We start from the raw sequence: 18616 nt of genomic DNA, 5'->3' as shown, positions 1-18616 counted from the left end.
CCTTTCAAAAAAAAAAAAAAAAAAAAAAAAAAAGTCTTGCTCAGCTTTTTCTAAAAATATCCCAGAATTAAAAAGTGATTGGTTGGGCAGGGTGGCTCATGCCTATAATCTCAGCACTTTGGGAGATCAAGACAGGCGGATCACCTGAGGTCAGGAGTTCGAGACCCACTTGACCAACATGGAGAAACCCCGTCTCTAATAAAAGTATAAAATTAGCGGGGCGTGATGGCACATGCCTGTAATCCCAGCTACTCGGGAGGCTGAGGCAAGAGAATTGCTTGAACCTGAGAGGCAGAGGTTGCAGTGAGCCAAGATCATGCCATCGCACTCCAACCTGGGCAAGAAGGGGGAAATTCCATCTCAAAAAAAAAAGTGATAAAGGTGGACATTCAATGTACTATCCTCTAAATATTTGTAATTTTTCAGATTTTCCATAATACAAAGAAAAAGAATATACATATACGAAAATGTTAGTGATTATCTGTTTGACAGCTTTTCAGGTGATTTTCTTGTATTTTGTTTAGTCTCAAATTTTTCTACAAGAAAATGCAATTCCTTGTGAAACCATAAAAAGTAATAGAGGTTATGAGTGATTAAATTTGCTTCAGAAAAACCAATCTGGTACTCTTGACAATGAATGAGAGCTATACTAGGATTATAAAAATCAATTAAGAAACTACTAACAATAGGGCAGAGTAAGGGCATAAACACCAGAGTAGCAGCGAATGAAATGACTCACAGAAATTGATAAAAATCTGGATATATAAGGAAATTCAGATAACCTCCTAAATTCTGTTTTGAATGACACAGTAGATACTGGTTCTGACATTAACATCAAAGAGAAAACAAAAGAGCAAGATTGGGAAGAAAAAGAGGAAAAGATAAATTGTTTGCTTTGGGCTAGATTATCAATTTCAAAGATCCCAATAAATTCAACTGACAGACGTAAAACTGCTCAACTGCACAATGTGTAAGGAAATACGTACAGGCTACTCTTTAAAAAAAAAAAAAAAAAAAAAAAAAAAGCCACTCTAAAAAAAAAAAAAAAAAAAAAAAAAAAAAGGCCAGATGCAGTGGCTCACGCCTATAATCCCAGCCCTTTGGGAGGCTGAGGAAGGCGGATCATGAGGTCAAGAGACTGAGACCATCCTGGCCAAAATGGTGAAACCCCATCTCTACTAAAACTACAAAAATTAGCTGGGTGTGGTGGCACACACCTGTAGTCCCAGCTACTCGGGATGCTGAGGCAGGAGAATCGCTTGAGGCGGAGTTGAGCTGTAGTGAGTCAAGATTGCAGCACCGCACTCCAGTCTGGCAACAGAGCAAGACTCTGCCTCCAAAAAAAAAAACAAAAAAAAACAGGATCTCATTCTCTTGCCCATGCTGCAGTGCAGTAGCACATTCACCTCACTGCAGCCTTGACCTCCCCAGGCTCAGGTGATCCTCTTACCTCAGCCTCCTGTGCAGCTGGGACCAAAGCTGTACACCACCACGCCTGGCTAATTTCTTTTTTTTTGTAGAGACAGGATTTCACCATGTTGCCCAAACTAGTCTCAAACTCCTGGGCTTAAGTGATCCTCCCACCTTGGTCTCCCAAAGTGCTGGTATAACAGGTGTCAGGCATCATGTCCAGTCCAGCCTACTCTTAAAAAGCTTAGAAATAGGGTGGTGCAGTGGCTCACGCCTGTAATCCCAGCACTTTGGGAGGCCAAGGTGGGTGGATCACCTGAGATCGGGAGTTCGAGACCAGCTTGATCAACATGGAGAAACCCGATCTCTACTAAAAATACAAAATTTGCCAGGCGTGGTGGCACATGCCTGTAATCCTAGCTACTCGGGAAGGCTGAGGCAGGAGAATCGCTTGAACCTGGGAGGCGGAGGCTGCAATGAGCCAATTCGGTGCCATTGCACTCCAGCCTGGGCAACAAGAGCGAAACTCTGTCTCAAAAAAAAACTTGGAAATAAAGAATAGAAAACAGGACAATCTAGAAAGACTGGTTCAAAAATTTTTGTTCTGCAGACACGAAAACACAATGTATCTATAATTGAAAGGCAAAGACCCAGTGAGGAAGGAAAAGGTGAATAAATAGATGGGATAATTTGGAGGAGCAGGGTTCACAGTGACAGAACATTCAATAGGGGTAACACATCTCCAAATGTATTTGTAGATTTAGAGATTCTTCAGCAAGTAACGTGAGATGCAAACAATGAAAAGAATTTAGGCAAAGAGGAAAAGAGAGCAGGAAATTCAGTAAATACACAGAAGAAAGAAATAACAGTAAATGAAAGAATAACTGGTATAGGGTCAGGCATGGTGGTTCAAACCTGTAATCCCAGCACTTTGGAAGGCAGAGGCAGGCAGATCACTTTGGGTCAGGAGTTTGAGACCAGCCTGGCCAACAAGGTGAAACCACCTCTCTACCAAAAAATACAAAAACTTAGCCAGGCGTGGTGGCACGTGCCTGTAGTCCCAGGTGCTGGACTACTCAGGGAGCTGAGGTAACAGAATTGCTTGAACTGGGAGACGGAGGTTGCAATGAGCCGAGATCGCGCCACTGCACTCCAGCCTGGGCCACACAGTGAAACCTTGTCTCAAAAAAAAAAAAAAGAAAAAGGAAAGGAAAGAAAGAAAAACTGATATGCCCACAGATCTCTGAACACACTAGCCAAGTGATTCACCAAAATGAAAATTGCTTAAAATCTTTCGATAGCTTCCTACTTTACTTAGGGCAGCCTTAAACTCCTGACCATGCTTACATCTATAGCTTCATCCTTCCTTCATCACTCTTTTCACTTATATACAAATTGGAGGCAAATATAATTTCCTTCAAGTTTTTTTAAACTGCCAGTCTCTCTTGACCCTGGATATTTGTTCAATGCTTTAATTTCTTCCTAAAACACACCCCCCCACTATCTTCCCTGTAATTTACTCTTTCCCTATTAATCCCACCTTTAAATAATTTAACTTTTATCCTTCAAGTCACAACATAGATATCATTTCCTTTTCCTAGATGAAAATGTTCAGGAACTGCATGCCTGAGTGAAGAGGCCCTCTAATACGGTATATAAACATCCAATTACCAACCAGGCACAGTGGCTCAGACCTGTACTCCAAGCACTTTGGGAAGCCGAGGCAGGAGCCCAAAAATTCAAGACCAGCGTAGACAACATGACAAAACCCCATCTTTACAAAAAATACAAAACTCAGTCAGGCCTGGTGGCACATGCACAGAGTCCCTGCTACTGGGGAGTTTGAGATAGGAAGATCACTTGAGTCTGGGAGGTTGAGGCTGCAGTGAGCTGAGATTGTGCCAGCTGCATTCAAGCCAGGGTAATAGAAACATTGTCTCAAAAAAAAAAAAAAATTCAATTTCATTTACTACTTACTCCTATATATCTCTCTGTATGTAGGCTAAGGTGAAGACAGCGTTTACCTTTCTTTACTAATGGATTTCATCCACCTATGACAAAGTTTGCTCCAAACCAATATTCCACAACCATTTAACAAATTAAATAAACAGCTGTATGACTGGCTAAACTTCACTATGGCATATTAAAAGTGGTTTTTCCTTTTTGAGTCGGAGTTTCACTCTTGTTGCCCAGGCTGGAGTGCAATGGTGCCTGCCATCTTGGCTCACCGCAACCTCCGCCTCCAGAGCTCAAGCGATTCTCCTGCCTCAGTCTGCCCGAGTAGCTGGGATTACAGGCATGTGCCACTACGCCCGGCTAATTTTGTATTTTTAGTAGAGATGGGGTTTCTCCATGTTGGTCAGGCTGGCCTGGAACTCTTGACCTCAGGTGATTCTCCCACCTTGGCCTCCCAAAGTGCTGGGGTTACAGGCATGAGCCACTGCGCCCAACCTAAAAGTGTTTTAAACTGCAAGTTGAATGGATACCATAATCAATTTCGGTGGGCCCTAACTTTTTTTTTTTTTTTTTTTTTTTGAGACAGAGTCTTGCTCCGTTGCCCAGGCTGGAGTGCAGTGGCACGATCTCAGCTCACTGCAACCTCTGCCTCCCAGGTTCAAGCAATTCTCCTGCCTCAGCCTTCTGAGTAGCTAGGACTACAGGCGCGAGCCACCATTCCCAGTTAATTTTTGTATTTTTAATAGAGATGGGGTTTCACCATGTTGGCCAGACAGGTTTCGAACTCCTAGCCTCACGTGATCCACCCGCCTCAGTCTCCCAAAGTGCCGGGATTACAGGCGTGAGCCACTGCTCCCAGCCCCCTGACAATTATTTTTCAATGAAAAACTATCGCTGCATCCCTAAAGGAAAAATATTATGTAAATTTTTCTTATGAAGAGCTAAAAAGTCTGAACTTCAGGTAAAAGAACAACAGTAGACAATAGAGTTGTGCTTTTTATTAAATATAAGAATGTGGCCGGGAGTGGTGCCTCACGCCTGTAATCCCAGCACTTTGGGAGACGAAGGTGTGAGGATCACCTGAGGTCAGTAGTTCAAGACCATTCTGGCCAACACGGCAAAACCCTGTCTCTACTAAAAATACAAATAGGCGCCTGTAATCCCAGCTTCTCAGAGGCTGAGGCATAAGAATTGTTTGAATCTGGGAGGCAGAGCTTGCAGCAGTGAGCCTAGATCGTGCGTGCCACTGCACTCCAGCCTGGGGACAGAGCAAGACTCTGTCTCCAAGAAAAAAGAGAATGTGACACATTAAAAACATGCTAAGGAATTGGTTTGTCAGAACTGAAGATGCTCTAATTCATTCATATTTTGAAGCAAAAAGTGAGAAATGAAAAAAAGAAGTTGGTTTTAGAAATGAGCATATGATTTCAGTTTCGTAAAAGTCTTCAACAAAGAACAAGAATAAAGTTCTTAAGACAAGGTTAGGGGTTACAAAAAGTTAAATTATAGTAACAATTTCTGACTAGGCCAGGCTCAGACTCCTTTAACAAGATACCATCTTTTTCCCTAAAACACTTCTCTGCTCTGGTCATTGTCTTTACTACCCTACCCTTTCCCCCCACCTCTCCACAACATATTATATGTAATTTTAAGCTGTATGGCCACGCCTGTTGTTTCCACAGTTCCTTGCAAAATACAAGTCTACTAGGTACTTTACAACCACAAGATAATTGGTAGAGTCAAAGCTATTACTGTTTTCTATAATAACCCAAATAAAGCAACCAGCATGGGCCGGGAGCAGTGGCTCATGACTGTAATCCCAGCACTTTAGGAGGCCGAGGCAGGCAGACCACCTGAAGTCAGGAGTTCAAGATTAGTCTGGGCAACACGGTGAAACCCCATCTCTACTAAAAATACAAAATTAGCCGGGCGTGGTGGCACATGCCTGTAATCCCAGCTACTCAGGAGGCTGAGACAGGAGAAACGCTTGAACCTGGGAGGCGGAGGATGCGGTGAGCTGAGACTGCACCATTGCACTCCAGCCTGGGCAACAACAGTAAATCTCTGTCTCACCCCCGCCCGCCCCCCACAAAAAAAAGAAAACCAGCATAAAGCTGGGCACACTGGCTCACACGTGTACTCTTCAGCAGTTTGGGGGGCTAAAGCAAGAGGATCGTTTGAACCCAGGAGTTCAAGAGCAGCCTAAGCAACATGAGACCTCATCGCTACAAAAAATTTAAAAATTAGCCAGCTGTGCATGGTGTCACACACCTGTAGTCCCAGCTACTCAGCGGGCTGAGGTAGAAGGATCACTTGAGCCCATGAGGTTGACGCTGCAGTGAGCCATGATTGTGCCACTGCACTCCAGCCTGAGTCTCAGAGTTATACCCTGTCTCAAAAAAAGAAAAGAAGAAAAAAAAAGAAGGAAGCTAGAAAGGCAGAAAGGAAGGAAGGAAGGAAACAAAAGAAGGAAAGAAAAGAAAACCAGAACAACCTAAAGGTGTAAATCTATTTGCCACTTAAGTGAGGACGTGCGCAATGGCTCACGCCTGTAATCCGGCATTTTAGGAGACCGAGGTGGGCAGATCACCTTAAGTCAGGAGTTCAAGACCAGCCTGGCCAACATGGTGAAACCCCATCTCTACTAAAAATACAAAAATTAGCCAGGCGTGGTGGTGGGCGCCTGTTATCCCAGCTACTTGGGGGGCTGGGACAAGAGAATCGCTTGAACCCGTGAGGTGGAGGTTGCAGTGAGCCAAGGCAGCATGGACCACAGAGCTCCACCTCAAAAAAAAAAAAAAAAAGTCTATGAAGGTCAGATGACATTAGTTTCAGATTAGCCTCAAGTCTACTGTAGGTTGGTAGATAGCTTCAAACATTTTGGCAACTTCATCTATAAATGATATATAATATTAAATTAAAAACATATTTGATGTGATATTGAATATTCAATCCTTACAGCTTTAAGGTGGTTTAAAACCTACATTTTACTCAACATCAAATGTTAGGTACCCTCTCCCTTTTATTTTTACCTCTTTTGACATGACCTCTGAAATATTGTATGATTCATCTTCTCTTCCTCTTTTTTTCCTCATAACTATAAAAAAAAATTTTATTTTTGATAGCAATTAAAATAGAAATATAAACATATATTATTCAAAACTAGAATAAGGATGTTTACCTGGCTTCTCTTCGCTTGCATCGATTGAATTTTTACCCTACAAAACAAGGATTCAGAATATTGATTTTACTAATGAACTTTATAGTATTATACATTAAAAGGCACTGATTAACTTGAGGAAAAAAATGTTTCTTGCAGTTGAGCCACATTCACATATAATTTTTCACTATTATACTTACCTACATGTAATATTTTCGGTATTTCCCTACTACAACTTGTTCATAATCTCTGCTTTTTCCCAACGGTTCTACTTCTGTCCATTATTTTTCCATTTAGAAGAGAAATTTCAAAATTAAACACAGTTGGCATTTCGTTTGTTTTTTGGAGACGGAGTTTCACTCTTGTTGCCCGGGCCAGTGTGCAATGGTACAATCTCGGCTCACTGCAACCTCTGCCTCCCAGGTTCAAGAGATTCCCCTGCCTCAACCTCCCGAGTAGCTGGAATTACAGGCACCTGCCACCATACCCGGCTAATTTTTGTATTTTTAGTAGAGATGGGGTTTCACCATTTTGGCCAGGCTGCTCTTGAATTCCTGATTTTAGGTGATCCACCCGCCTAGTCCTCCCAAAGCGCTGTGATTACAGGTGTGAGGCACTGCGCTCAGCCCACAGTTGGCATTTTTATTTAGAAATACCATGTACATCTTTATACATTACGCTAAAGATATTCAATAGGTAGGGAATTGAAGGAATATTCATTGTGAATGAAATTCATACATTAAATATAACCCAAAGCAGAAATAAAAGAGAATACTAACTGAAAATTATTAGTGAGGAAGGTAAGGGAAATGAGATGTTAAGAAACAGTTTCTGGCCAGGTGCAGTGGCTCACGCCTATAATCCCAGCACTTTAGAAGGACTAGGTAGTAGACTGCTTGAAGTCAGGAGTGCAAGACCAGCTTGGGCAACAAAGCAAGATCCCCATCTCTTTAAAAAATGTAAAAATTAGCTGAACATGGTGGTGTGCACCTGTAGTTTCAGCTACTCAGGAGGCTGAGGTGGGAAGATGGCTTGACCCCAGGAGTTCAAAGCTGTAGTGAACTACTCTGGAGCTATTGAACTCTAGCCTGGGCTACTGAGACATCGCCTCTAAAAATTTTTTTAAGTTTCAAAATAAGAGTTGGGAAACTATTATATCAAGAATAGGTGAACAATATGTATGATAAAATGACAAAAATATATATATAATGAATTTTTAAATTAAGTTACAAAGTCTGAAGATTAAACAAGAAAATACCGAAAAAGGACTGGTGCCATTAGAGTAGGCAGAACAGTTGACACCTTTAAGAAAAAAGCAGAGGGGAAAAAAATCAAAACCCTGATATAAACAGCTAGGTGGAATAAAGTGAAGGATATATTAAAATTAACAGGTTCAAGAGCAGGGAATAAATGACTAAGCCAGTAAAATTATCATATAAATAAAAACATGTTGTTCAAAACCCCTAGGTAAGGCCAGTTGTGCTAGCTCATGCCTGTAATCCCAGCACTTTGGGAGCCAAGGTGTGGGTGTGGGGGACAGCTTGAGCCCAGGAGTTCGAGACCAGCCTGGGCAACACAGTGAAGCCCTGTCTCTATGAAAATAAAAATCTGAAAAGCTCTAGGTCTCTGAAATTAGCAAGTGAGTCAAGAATCAGCGGTTTTTTTGTTTTTTGTTTTTTTAGAGATGGTGTCTTGCTCTGTCACCCAGGCTGGAGTCCAGTAGCATGAGCTCAGCTCACTGCAACCTCCGCCTCCCAGGTTCAAGTGATTCTCCTGTCAGCCTCCCAAGTAGCTGGGATTACAGGTACCTGCCATCATACCCGTCTAATTTTTGTGTTTTTGGTAGAGACTGGGTTTCACCATGTTGGCCAGGTTGGTCGCCAGCTCTTGACCTCAGGTGATCCGGGATTACAGATATGAGCCATCATGCCCAGCCCATTTTTATTTTTTTAATACTCTCTCTCAGTAGACTCAGTATTACCAGTTTTATTTATTTATTTATTTATTTAGGAACAGAGTCTCCCTCTATGGCCCAGACTAGAGTACAGTGACACAGTCTTGGCTCACTGCAACCTCTGCCAACCGTGTTCAAGTGATACTCGTGCCTCAGCCTCCCAAGTAGCTGGGACTACAGGCACATATCACCACGCCCAGCTAATTTCTTGCATTTTTAGCAGAGACAGGGTCTCACCATGTTGACCAGGCTGGTCTCGAACTCCTGGCCTCAAGGAATCCATCTGCCTCAGACTTCCAAAGTGCTGGGACAGGCGTGAGCCACCACACTAGCAGTATTACCAGTTTTAAATAATGGGTTTTGTTGCAAAATAGTCTGCAAAATACTTTATCAGGCATTTTAACATCACCATTAACTAGCCTAAGAATCAAATAACTGGACTTAATCTCAGTACTTTGGGAGGCCAAGGCAAGAGGATCATGAGATCAGGAGTTGAAGACCAGCCTGGCCAAGATGGTGAAACCCTGTCTCTACTAAAAATACAAAAATTAGCCAGGTGCGGCGGCAGGCGCCTGTAATCCCAGCTACTTGGGAGGCTGAGGCAAAAAATTGCTTGAACCCAGGAGGTGGAGGTTGCAGTGAGCCGAAATCACGCCACTGCATTCCAGCCTAGGTGACAGAGCAAGACTACATCTCAAAAAAATAAATAAATAAAAATAAAGGCAGTTTAGCATAGAAGCTAAGTAGAAGTTCTTAAACTAATCCTGGGTTCAAATCCATAATTTTCAGCAATTCTCATTTCAGATACTGAGAGTCAGCTCTCATTATCTGCAGTACTTGTGGTTCAATAAAATCACTATGACTAATGACTTACTGCCCCTAGGAAAAATACAATTGGGTCCCTGACTCTGGTTATGACATTTTCAACCAACAATACACAACCCTGTTTTCTTTGTGTTTCTGTTTTTAAAGATATCTTATTTAATATATATGTTGATTAATACTGAACTCAGGGCCGGCCAAGCACAGTGGCTCACGCCTGTAATCCCAGCACTTTGGAAGGCCGAGGTGGGCAGATCACGAGGTCAGGAGTTCGAAACCAGCCCGTCCAATATGGTGAAACCCCGTCTCTACTAAAAATACAAAAATTAGCCAGGCATGGTGGCACACACCTGTAGTCCCAGCTACTCGGGTGGCTGAGGCAGAAGAATTGCTTGAACCCAGGAGGTGGAGGTAGCAGTGAGCTGAGACTGTGCCACTGCACTCCAGCCTGGGCGACAGAGCAAGACTCTGTCTCAAAAAAATAAAAATAAAAATAAAAATAAAAATAAAAATAAAAATAAAAATAAAAATAAAAATAAAAATAAAAATTGAACTCATGGCCAACAGCACTGTACCTAATGCCTAAATGAAGCTTACCCAAGACACACTTTCTCCATATGGCACAGCTTTTTTGTACTTAGAAACACTAGACAGCACTTTGGTACACTTGGGGGCCATTTTAATAGCAAAATCACCAGGAAAAGCACACAAAAATGCAAAAATCATGGTGCTAAATGAAGACCATGAGAAGGACATATGCTTGACATACATACAGTAGCAACCCATGTTTGAGCTGAGCTTGGAACATATGTATTGGAAGACTAAAATTATTTGCTGCTCTGAACATAAGCATGTCCAAAAATGACCATGACAGTGTTAGGAATCTTGACTCTGGGGTTACAAATAAATTTAAGTGAGTTGGCAAATTCACAAACATAGAATCCTTGAATAATGAAGAATGACTGTTCTTTATCTCCTTGCATCAGCCTATTTATGTAAAATGGGGGAGAAAAGTACCTCTACCTAATAAGAACTGTTGTGAGAGTAAGAGAAAACAGGCTGGGCGTGGTGGCTCATGCCTGTAATCCCAGCACTTTGGGAGGCCGAGGCGGGTGGATCACGAGGCCAGGAGATCAAGACCATCCTGGCCAACACGGTGAAACCCCGTCTCTACTAAAAATACAAAAAATTAGCCAGGCGTGGTGGCGGGCGCCTGTAGTCCCAGCTACTTGGGAGGCTGAGACGGGAGAATGGCGCGAACCCGGGAGGCGAAGCTTGCAGTGAGCTGAGGCGGCAGAGCGAGACTCCATCTCAAAAAAAAAAAAAAAAAACCCCAAAAAAAGTTAAAGTTTCCACAGTCTAGTGGAAAGACAAACAATAAATACAAAAAGTTAAACAGATGATCAAAAAAGTCAGAAGAATACAAAAGTATTTCTTCAATATTTAAATGACATAAAAAATATTCTGGCTGGTTATATTACCTTTTTAACTTTTAAAGACTCCTTTTTTCTCTCCAATTTTTCTTTCTTCTTCTGTTCCTGTAAGATAATTTTTTCTTATGTCACAAGTGGGAAGTGCAACATTAAAAAAAAAAAAACGCATATCAATTATCAAATAACTTATGTTTACAATGAGAAACTAAGGTCTATCATAATTAAAAAACAGGGAGGAACTTGTACTTCAACAAGCCTTTATGGACTAATGGGACAGATTTACCATCCTGCCTTAAACTAAAATCCAGATAAAATTTATTAAACAGTGGTTTTCAGACAACATGCAGTAACGAACTATAAACATTGACAAAAGGGAAACAAGGTTAATCTTCTGACTGCCCAGCTTATTGCCTGATACAATTTTGAAGTACAAATAATGGAGAAAACTCCAAACAGAGCCCAACAGTCTCTTTGTGTTGAGAAGACAGAACCCAAAACTTAAAAAACAAAAAACTTAAAAAACAAAGCAGTAGCATTCCCAGGGTCAAGTACCAGAGAGGACAGAGCTGCACAAAGGCAGCTGTTACCTCTCTCTCGGGCTGACTACTGGTAAGTGCATGGTAACCAAGGCCAGGAGAAAAGTCACCAGAAAGAAGTAGATGGAACCGCTCATGTTCCAAGGGGTCAGGCAGAATAAGGTATACCTCACATTCTCTCAGCCAAAGTGGAAAGTCCTCTTAATATAAAGGGCATCAAGTACAGTGCTCAAGAAAGGGATCAACTTATTCCTAGACTAAAAGCTATTCTAGACATACTCTTACAAATGTTTAAAAGACACCAAAAATTCAAACCATTTCCAAGAGGTGATGAAAGGGGTAGATGCTGTGTAACTCATTAAGTTCAGTATTTGTTTTTCCATTTGTTTTACTTTACCATAAAAAAGCAATAAAAGGGTTTCAAACAAAGGAAAAAGGAGATTTTATAAACACAGCAAAATTTAAACTGATAATTGGTAAATGTGGGTGATGGGAACACAGGGACTTACTGTATTCTCTCAATTTGCACAAGTTTTTAAATCTTCATAACAGTCTAGTGGAAAGACAAACAATAAATACAAAAAACGATGTATATCAGATGAAAAGTGCAATGGGAAGAACAGAACAAGGTAAAGAGAATCAGGTGTGTCAGCAACTTTCTTAAAATTGTGAGGGCAGGTCTCATCTAGAAACCATTTAAGTCAAGGCTTGAAGATGAAGTTAAGGCATGCAGTTATTTAGCGGAAGAAGGTTCCAGGCATAAAATAGGAAGTGCAAAAGCCCAAGACAGGAAACACATCTGGAGACAGGTCTGAAAGGTAATGGGATTGAGGGAGGCAATCAAATTGCTTACAGACATATAGATATTATCAGGACTTTCACTTTTCAGAAACAACATAAGCTAGGAGACAGTGAAACATCTTTAAAGTACTCTAAGAAATAAAGTACTAAAGAAAAACAATTCTTTACCAGTAAAAATGTATTTCAAAAATGAAGGTAAGTGAAGACATTCAGATATATGAAAGCTAAAAGAACACATCACCAACAGAAAATGCAAATGAACCTATAATAACAGAAAACCGATCAACTGGCTATCTGTGGATAGAACATGGGGTACGGATGGGGAAGAATTATAAATGAGCCGAAAGAATTCTTTGGAATCAGTGGGTATGTCCACTATCATGATTGTTATGTCTTCACAAGTATATCCCTATATCAAAACTTAGGGAATTGTACATTTTAAATATGTGCAGTTTAGTGTATGTCAATTACACTCCAATAACGACATTTCTTAATGGAATCCTTCTCAGGAATAAAAAGAATAACCTACAGAAAAACATGACATGAATTAATCTCAAAAATACACTGAGCAAAAGTAACAAAAGAGTGCATATGTGCAAGAATATTGAGAAAAAAAAAACTCAGTTTCTCCCTACACACTCAACAATCAACACAAAAGACTTCTGTGACCCAATGTGTGGGGGTTTTCCCTATACACCAAAAAGCATTTCTGCAGTGACACCGGCTAGGTGTCCTCTACTGTAATTAAATTCTGACACTATCTACCGTGTGACAGCACCATACCCCATAGGTTGAGGGTTCAGTCCCCAAGACTTTACCTACCAGTTCCAGATGCCAATCACAAGGCCCAAGTCACTTTACCTGTGCTTCTGACTGAACAGCTATAAATCAGGGTTCCCACAAGCCCCTCTTTGGGTTTGACTAATTTGCTAGAGGAACTTACAGAACTCAAAGAAACACTAAAGTTTATTGGTTTATTATAAAGAATATGATAGTCCGGGCGCAGTGGCTCACACCTGTAATCCCAGCACTTTGGGAGGCCAGGGTAAGCAGACCACTTGAGCCCAGGAGTTCTAGACAAGCCTTGGCAACACGGCAAAACTGTGTCTCTACAAAAAATACAAAAATAAGACAGACATAATGGTGTGCTCCAGTGGTGCAATCTCAGCTCACTGCAACCTCCGCCTCCCAGGTTCAAGCGATCCTCCTGCCTCAGCCTCCCAAGTAGCTGGGGTCACAGGCACACACCACCATGACCGGCTAATTTTCATATTTTTGGCAGAGACGGGTTTTCACTACGTTACTCAGGCTGGTGTCGAACTCCTGGGCTCCAGTGATCCACCCACCGTGGCCTCCCAAAGTGCTGGGATCAGAGGCGTAAGCCACAGCCCCCAGCCTGTTGTGTTTTATTTTTGAGACAGGGTCTTGCTCTGTCACCCAGGCTAGAATGCAGTGGTGCCATCACAGCTCATTGCAGCCTCAATCTCCTTGGCTCAAGCCTCCTCCTGCCTCAGCCTCCCAAGTAGCTGGGACTAGAGGCACATGCCACCTTACCTAGCTAATCTATCAGAGATAGGGTTTTGTCATGTTACCCAGGCTGGTCTCAAACTTCCGGGCTCAAGCAATCCACCCACCTAGGCTTCCCAAAGTGCTGGGATTACAGACATGAGCCACGCCCAGCCCTTTTGGGATTTTAATGAAGGCTTCATAACATAGACATGATTGATTCAATCATGACCACTGGTGAACAACTTAACTTTCAGTCCCCCTTTTTTCCCTCAAGGTTGAGGGTGAGGCTAAATCCCAACCCTCTAATCCAGGCTTTGTCTTTCTTAGGCTTCCATCCTGAAGCTACCTAAGGGCTGCTAGCCACTGATCATTAGCATTAAAAAAAAAAAAAAACACAACGTTGAAGATTCCAAGAATTTTAAGAGTTCTATACCAGCAAATGGTGATGAAGACCAACTATTTACTCATAAAAGCACAATACCATGATTTCATTTATACAATTTTCTAGGAAAAAACAATACTGGTCTATAGTGACAGAAAGCACTGTGGTTGCTGGACACCAGCCATTGGGATCACTGTCAGCACAAGACAATTTTTTGGAGTTCATGGAAATGCACTGTGTCTTGATTGTGCTGGTGGTTACACAGATCTATATATTTACTAGTCAAACTCAGCAAACTGTACACTTAAAATCTGTATATTTTAGTGTATATAATGTACACTTCAATAAAGCTATTTTTAAATTTTTTTAAGCTTTCACTTATAGTCAGTTACATATACATACCTCTAATTGTTGCTGTTCCATTTTCGTCAACAAAAATTTGGAGTAGATATTGCTTTTTTCAAGCAAATGTTGAAGTCTACGGTACCGAATTTCTGTCGACTCTCTATCCCAAGACATGCGAGCCTATCCAAAGAGAAAACTTCCATAATTATGAACACTTTCTGACATACATTGATTTTTTTTGGCATAAAGTTTAATAAAAATGGCTAAAGTAACATTTTTTAAACCAAACACTTTTTCAAACCAAAAACTGGAATAACTGTTAAAAAGAAAAGTTTTTGGGTTCCACAGGCAATCTGATAGATGCAGTTTGTATATCAAAATATTATAATTTCAAATATTGAACACATGGTTTCTGGCATCTACTGAGTTGGAAGGTCTATTTAAAAAACAACTGAAGGCCGGGTGCGGTGGCTCACTGGCTCACACCTGTAATCCCAGCACTTTGGGAGGCCAAAGCGGGAGGATCACCTGAGGTCGAGAGTTCGAGACCAGTCGGACCAACATGGAGAAACTCCGTCCCGACTAAAAATACAAAACTAGCCAGGCACAGTGGCGCATGCCTGTAATCCCAGCTATTTGGGAGGCTGAGGTAGGAGAATCACTTGAACCCGGGGAGGGGGCAGAGGTTGCAGTGAGCCGAGATCACACCACTGCACTCCAAACAAGAGCAAAACTCTATATCAATTAAAAAAAAAAAAATTGGGGCGAGGCACGGTGGCTCACACCTGTAATCCCAGCACTTTGGGAGGCCGAAGAGCATGGATCACCTGAAGTCAGCAGTTTGAGACCAGTCTGGCCAAAATGGTGAAACCCCATCTCTACTAAAAATATAAAAATTAGCTGGACGTGGTGGCACATGCCTGTAGTCCCAGCTACTCAGGAGGCTGAGGCAGGAGAATTGCTTAAACCCGGGAAGCCGATGTTGCAGTGAGCTGAGATGATACCACTGCACTCCAGCCTGGGTGAAAGAGGCGCCATTTCAAAAAAAAAAAAAAAATATGTAGCCATTTTCAATCTTAAGTGTGTAATTTGCTAAAACACTGATGTTGTGGTTCCATGTTATTACATTACCTTGTTACGTACAGAGAAGGGAAATTTTTGATTAATTTTGCACTTGACCCTCATAAAAAGTAACTGCCTAGGTGACACTAGGAAATTCTAAGACAAGTTTTCAGAGTCTCTCCCTGTTTGAGATGAATAAACAAGTTTATCTGGATAGAACATTTTAGAAAAATACTATGAACACAATTCATCCTAACAATCAAAACAGACATCTAGCCAAGATTAACATCCGCACCCCATTTTTTAAGGCAGGGTCTCATGCTGTAAATGGTGCAATTGCAGCTTACTGAAGCCTTGAAATCCCAGGATCAAAGGACCCTCCCACCTCAGCCTCCAAAGTAGCTGGGACTCTAGGCAGATGCCACCATGCCCTGTTAATTTTTGTATTTTTTTTTTTTGTAGAGGCAGGGTTTCGCTTTATTGCTAAGGCAGGTCTCCAACTCCTAAACTCAAGAGATTCATCTGCCTTGTCCTCCTAAAGTACTGGGATTATAGGCATGTGCCACCATGCCCAACCAAGATTACCAATTCGGTAACATCAATCCAGCCTAGTAAATCAACAAACATGTACTGCAACAATTATATAAATTACATAACTGGTAGAAGACAGAAAGTCTGATTTATACAACAAATGAGGCATTAATATATCTGAAAACAACAAGTATTAAAGACAGATACACATAGCAGCAAACTGTACAGTACTATCTAAATCCTGGAAAAGTCTAAGAATCACTAAGATCAGAGAAGTCAGATTTCAGGAAATAGATAACATCTGAGGGGTCTGAAGGATAGATAAATGAGAGCAGAAGAACTCAAGTTTTGTCAATTACTGTAGAAGTTCCTGAATTAAGCAACATTGGCCTCAGCAACAGCACTAAAAATCACACTTAACTTTAGAATTAAAAATACTTTCAGAGATTACATAGTAGATATCTTTCACTTTATACAGTCTAGACAAACTCTTAAAAGAGTTTAGTGGCAGATTTTTTAGTATTTTGTTTTCTCAACTAAACCAACTCCCCTACTTTTCAACAAGCATTAATGAAAACACAAAGTCAACCAATAAAATCTAACTGCCCCTTTCCCCAGTAATTGGTGGTTTCAACTTAGAGAAAAGTAACTGAGCATTTACAGAGTGTTTGAAATGCGGGATATAAGCTCATTTTTATACTCTAAATGATCCCTAGCACTTCGGTAGTTTTGCTGCTCCAGCTTGTCAATATCTCTAAGATATCATTTTATATTGCCTTACATTTTCCTTCTGCCCAGGCTGGAGTGCAGTGGCGCAATCTTGGCTGGCCCCCGCCTCCGCCCCCGCCCCCACCTCCGCCCGGGTTCAAGCAATTCTCTGCCTCAGCCTCCCTAGTAAAGCTGGGATTGCAGGCGCCTGCCACCATGCGCAGCTAATTTTTGTATGTGCCGGTGCCTGGCCAGCACATATTTTTAAAATAACTAGATACAGCCAGGCACGGTGGCTCAGGCCTGTAATCCCAGCACTTTGGGAAGTCGAGGCAGGCAGATCACGAGGTCAGGAGTTTGCGACCAGGCTGGTCAGTATGTTGAAACCTCGTCTCTACTAAAAATACAAAAAAAATTAGCCAGGCATGGTGGCACGTCCTAGCTACTTGGGAGGCTGAGGCAGAAGAATCGCTTGAACCGGGGAGGCGAAGGTCGCAGTGAGCCAAGATCATGCCACTGCACTCCAGCCTTAGCAACAGAGGGAGACTCGTCTCAAAACAAACCAACCAACCAACCCTAAATACTTGCCTGGTGGTCCTGAGAAAATTTTTCTTTTAAAAAAAAAAAAAAAAAAAACCAGCTGGGCATGGTGGCTAATGCCTGTAATCCCAACACTTTAGGAGAACTAGACGGGCAGACCACCTGAGGTCGGGAGTTTGAGATCAGTCTGACCAAAGTGGAGAAACCCCATCTCTACTAAAAATACAAAATTAGCCAAGCTTCGTGGCACATGCCTGTAATCCCAACTACTCAGGAGGCTGAGGCAGGAGAATTGCTTGAACCCGGGAGGCAGAGATTGAGCCACTGCACTCCAGCCTGGGCAACAAGAGTGAAACTCTGTTTCAAAAAAAAAAAAATTCACTAAGGCTTTAAGATGCCATCATGGAACAATAATATACAATTAATATTAGAATAATACCATATAAGTGGTTAATCCTTAAACCTGGTCTGTATTTCAATATCTTCCTATCACTGTTTTTTCTTATCAATTTGATTATTATATTATGGTAAATTGCAACTTCATCTATTGAAAGCACTGAGTGCCTGGCAGGAAACAACTCTGGGTGACTACAGTACAGAGTATGCCAATGGACACCGAGGGCAGAAATTCCTCATTATCTACCCCATTATCTCTCCCAACACCAGTCCCAGATTTTTTACTGGGGGGTGGGAGGAGTTGTATTTTAGCCTACACATATTATGATCCTTTTACCTCTCTAAGAAATCTCCTGACTCCAACCTTCCCCCTCCGCCACTTCACAGGCATTATCGGTACTCAAATCTCCTAGACTAACAATGACTTCTTTTAAAGGGAAATACATGTGAAAAGTCAAAGAAAATAACTGTAGCAAATGAATGTCAAAGTCATTTTCTAGGCTCCTCACAAAACTTAGGATTTCCTAAAGCCAAATGCTTCTCATTAAGGAACTTAAGATAGCTCTCTTCCTCTGTTAAGTACTTCTAAATACATGCCCATACAGACTGCATTCTCCCAAAAGAAAAGGAATCTCTACCTTTGCATAGTGAATTGTTTGGCCTCCAAAGACATGTTTATTAATCTCAAGTAGTGAGAGACTCTGAAAACTTTTCTTAGAATTTTCTAGTGTCACCCAGGCAATCACTTTTTTGTTTTTTTGAGACAGAGTTTCACTCTTGTTGCCCAGGGTGAAGTGCAATGGCATGATCTCGGCTCACCGAAACCTCCACCTCCCAGGTTCAAGCGATTCTCCGGCTTCAGCCTCCCTAGCAGCTGGGATTATAGGCATGTGCCACTACACCCGGCCAATTTTGTATTTTTAGTAAAGACAGGGTTTCTCCATGTTGGTCAGGCTGGTCTTGAACTCCTGACCTCAGGTGATCCACCCACCTCAGCCTCCCAAAGTGCTGGGATTACAAGCATGAGCCACCACGCCAGGCCACGAAAACAGCTATATGCTTTTTTAATGG

At 41.6% G+C, this 18616-nt stretch overlaps 1 protein-coding gene across 9 annotated transcripts in view; it reads right to left on the bottom strand.

The window, feature by feature from the left end:
* HELLS (helicase, lymphoid specific) overlaps positions 1–18616 on the bottom strand; it is a 54939-nt gene that overhangs the window by 32785 nt on the left and 3538 nt on the right. For 7 of the 9 annotated variants that reach the window (XM_025397262.1, XM_025397263.1, XM_025397270.1 and 4 more), the window contains exons 3-6: positions 14366–14488; positions 10784–10840; positions 6548–6584; positions 6399–6463 (exon numbers count right to left, since the gene is read on the bottom strand). In XM_025397262.1, the coding sequence (XP_025253047.1) occupies positions 6399–6463; positions 6548–6584; positions 10784–10840; positions 14366–14488 (282 nt within the window). Of the gene's footprint in view, positions 1–6398; positions 6464–6547; positions 6585–10783; positions 10841–11780; positions 11825–14365; positions 14489–18616 lie in introns of all 9 variants that reach the window. The other 2 variants (XM_025397267.1, XM_025397269.1) reach the window with 2 other exon arrangements.

Source organism: Theropithecus gelada, chromosome 9 (assembly GCF_003255815.1).
Source record: "Theropithecus gelada isolate Dixy chromosome 9, Tgel_1.0, whole genome shotgun sequence".
NCBI classification, from domain to species: Eukaryota; Metazoa; Chordata; class Mammalia; order Primates; family Cercopithecidae; genus Theropithecus; species Theropithecus gelada.
This window is presented reverse-complemented; position numbering and strand designations above follow the sequence as displayed.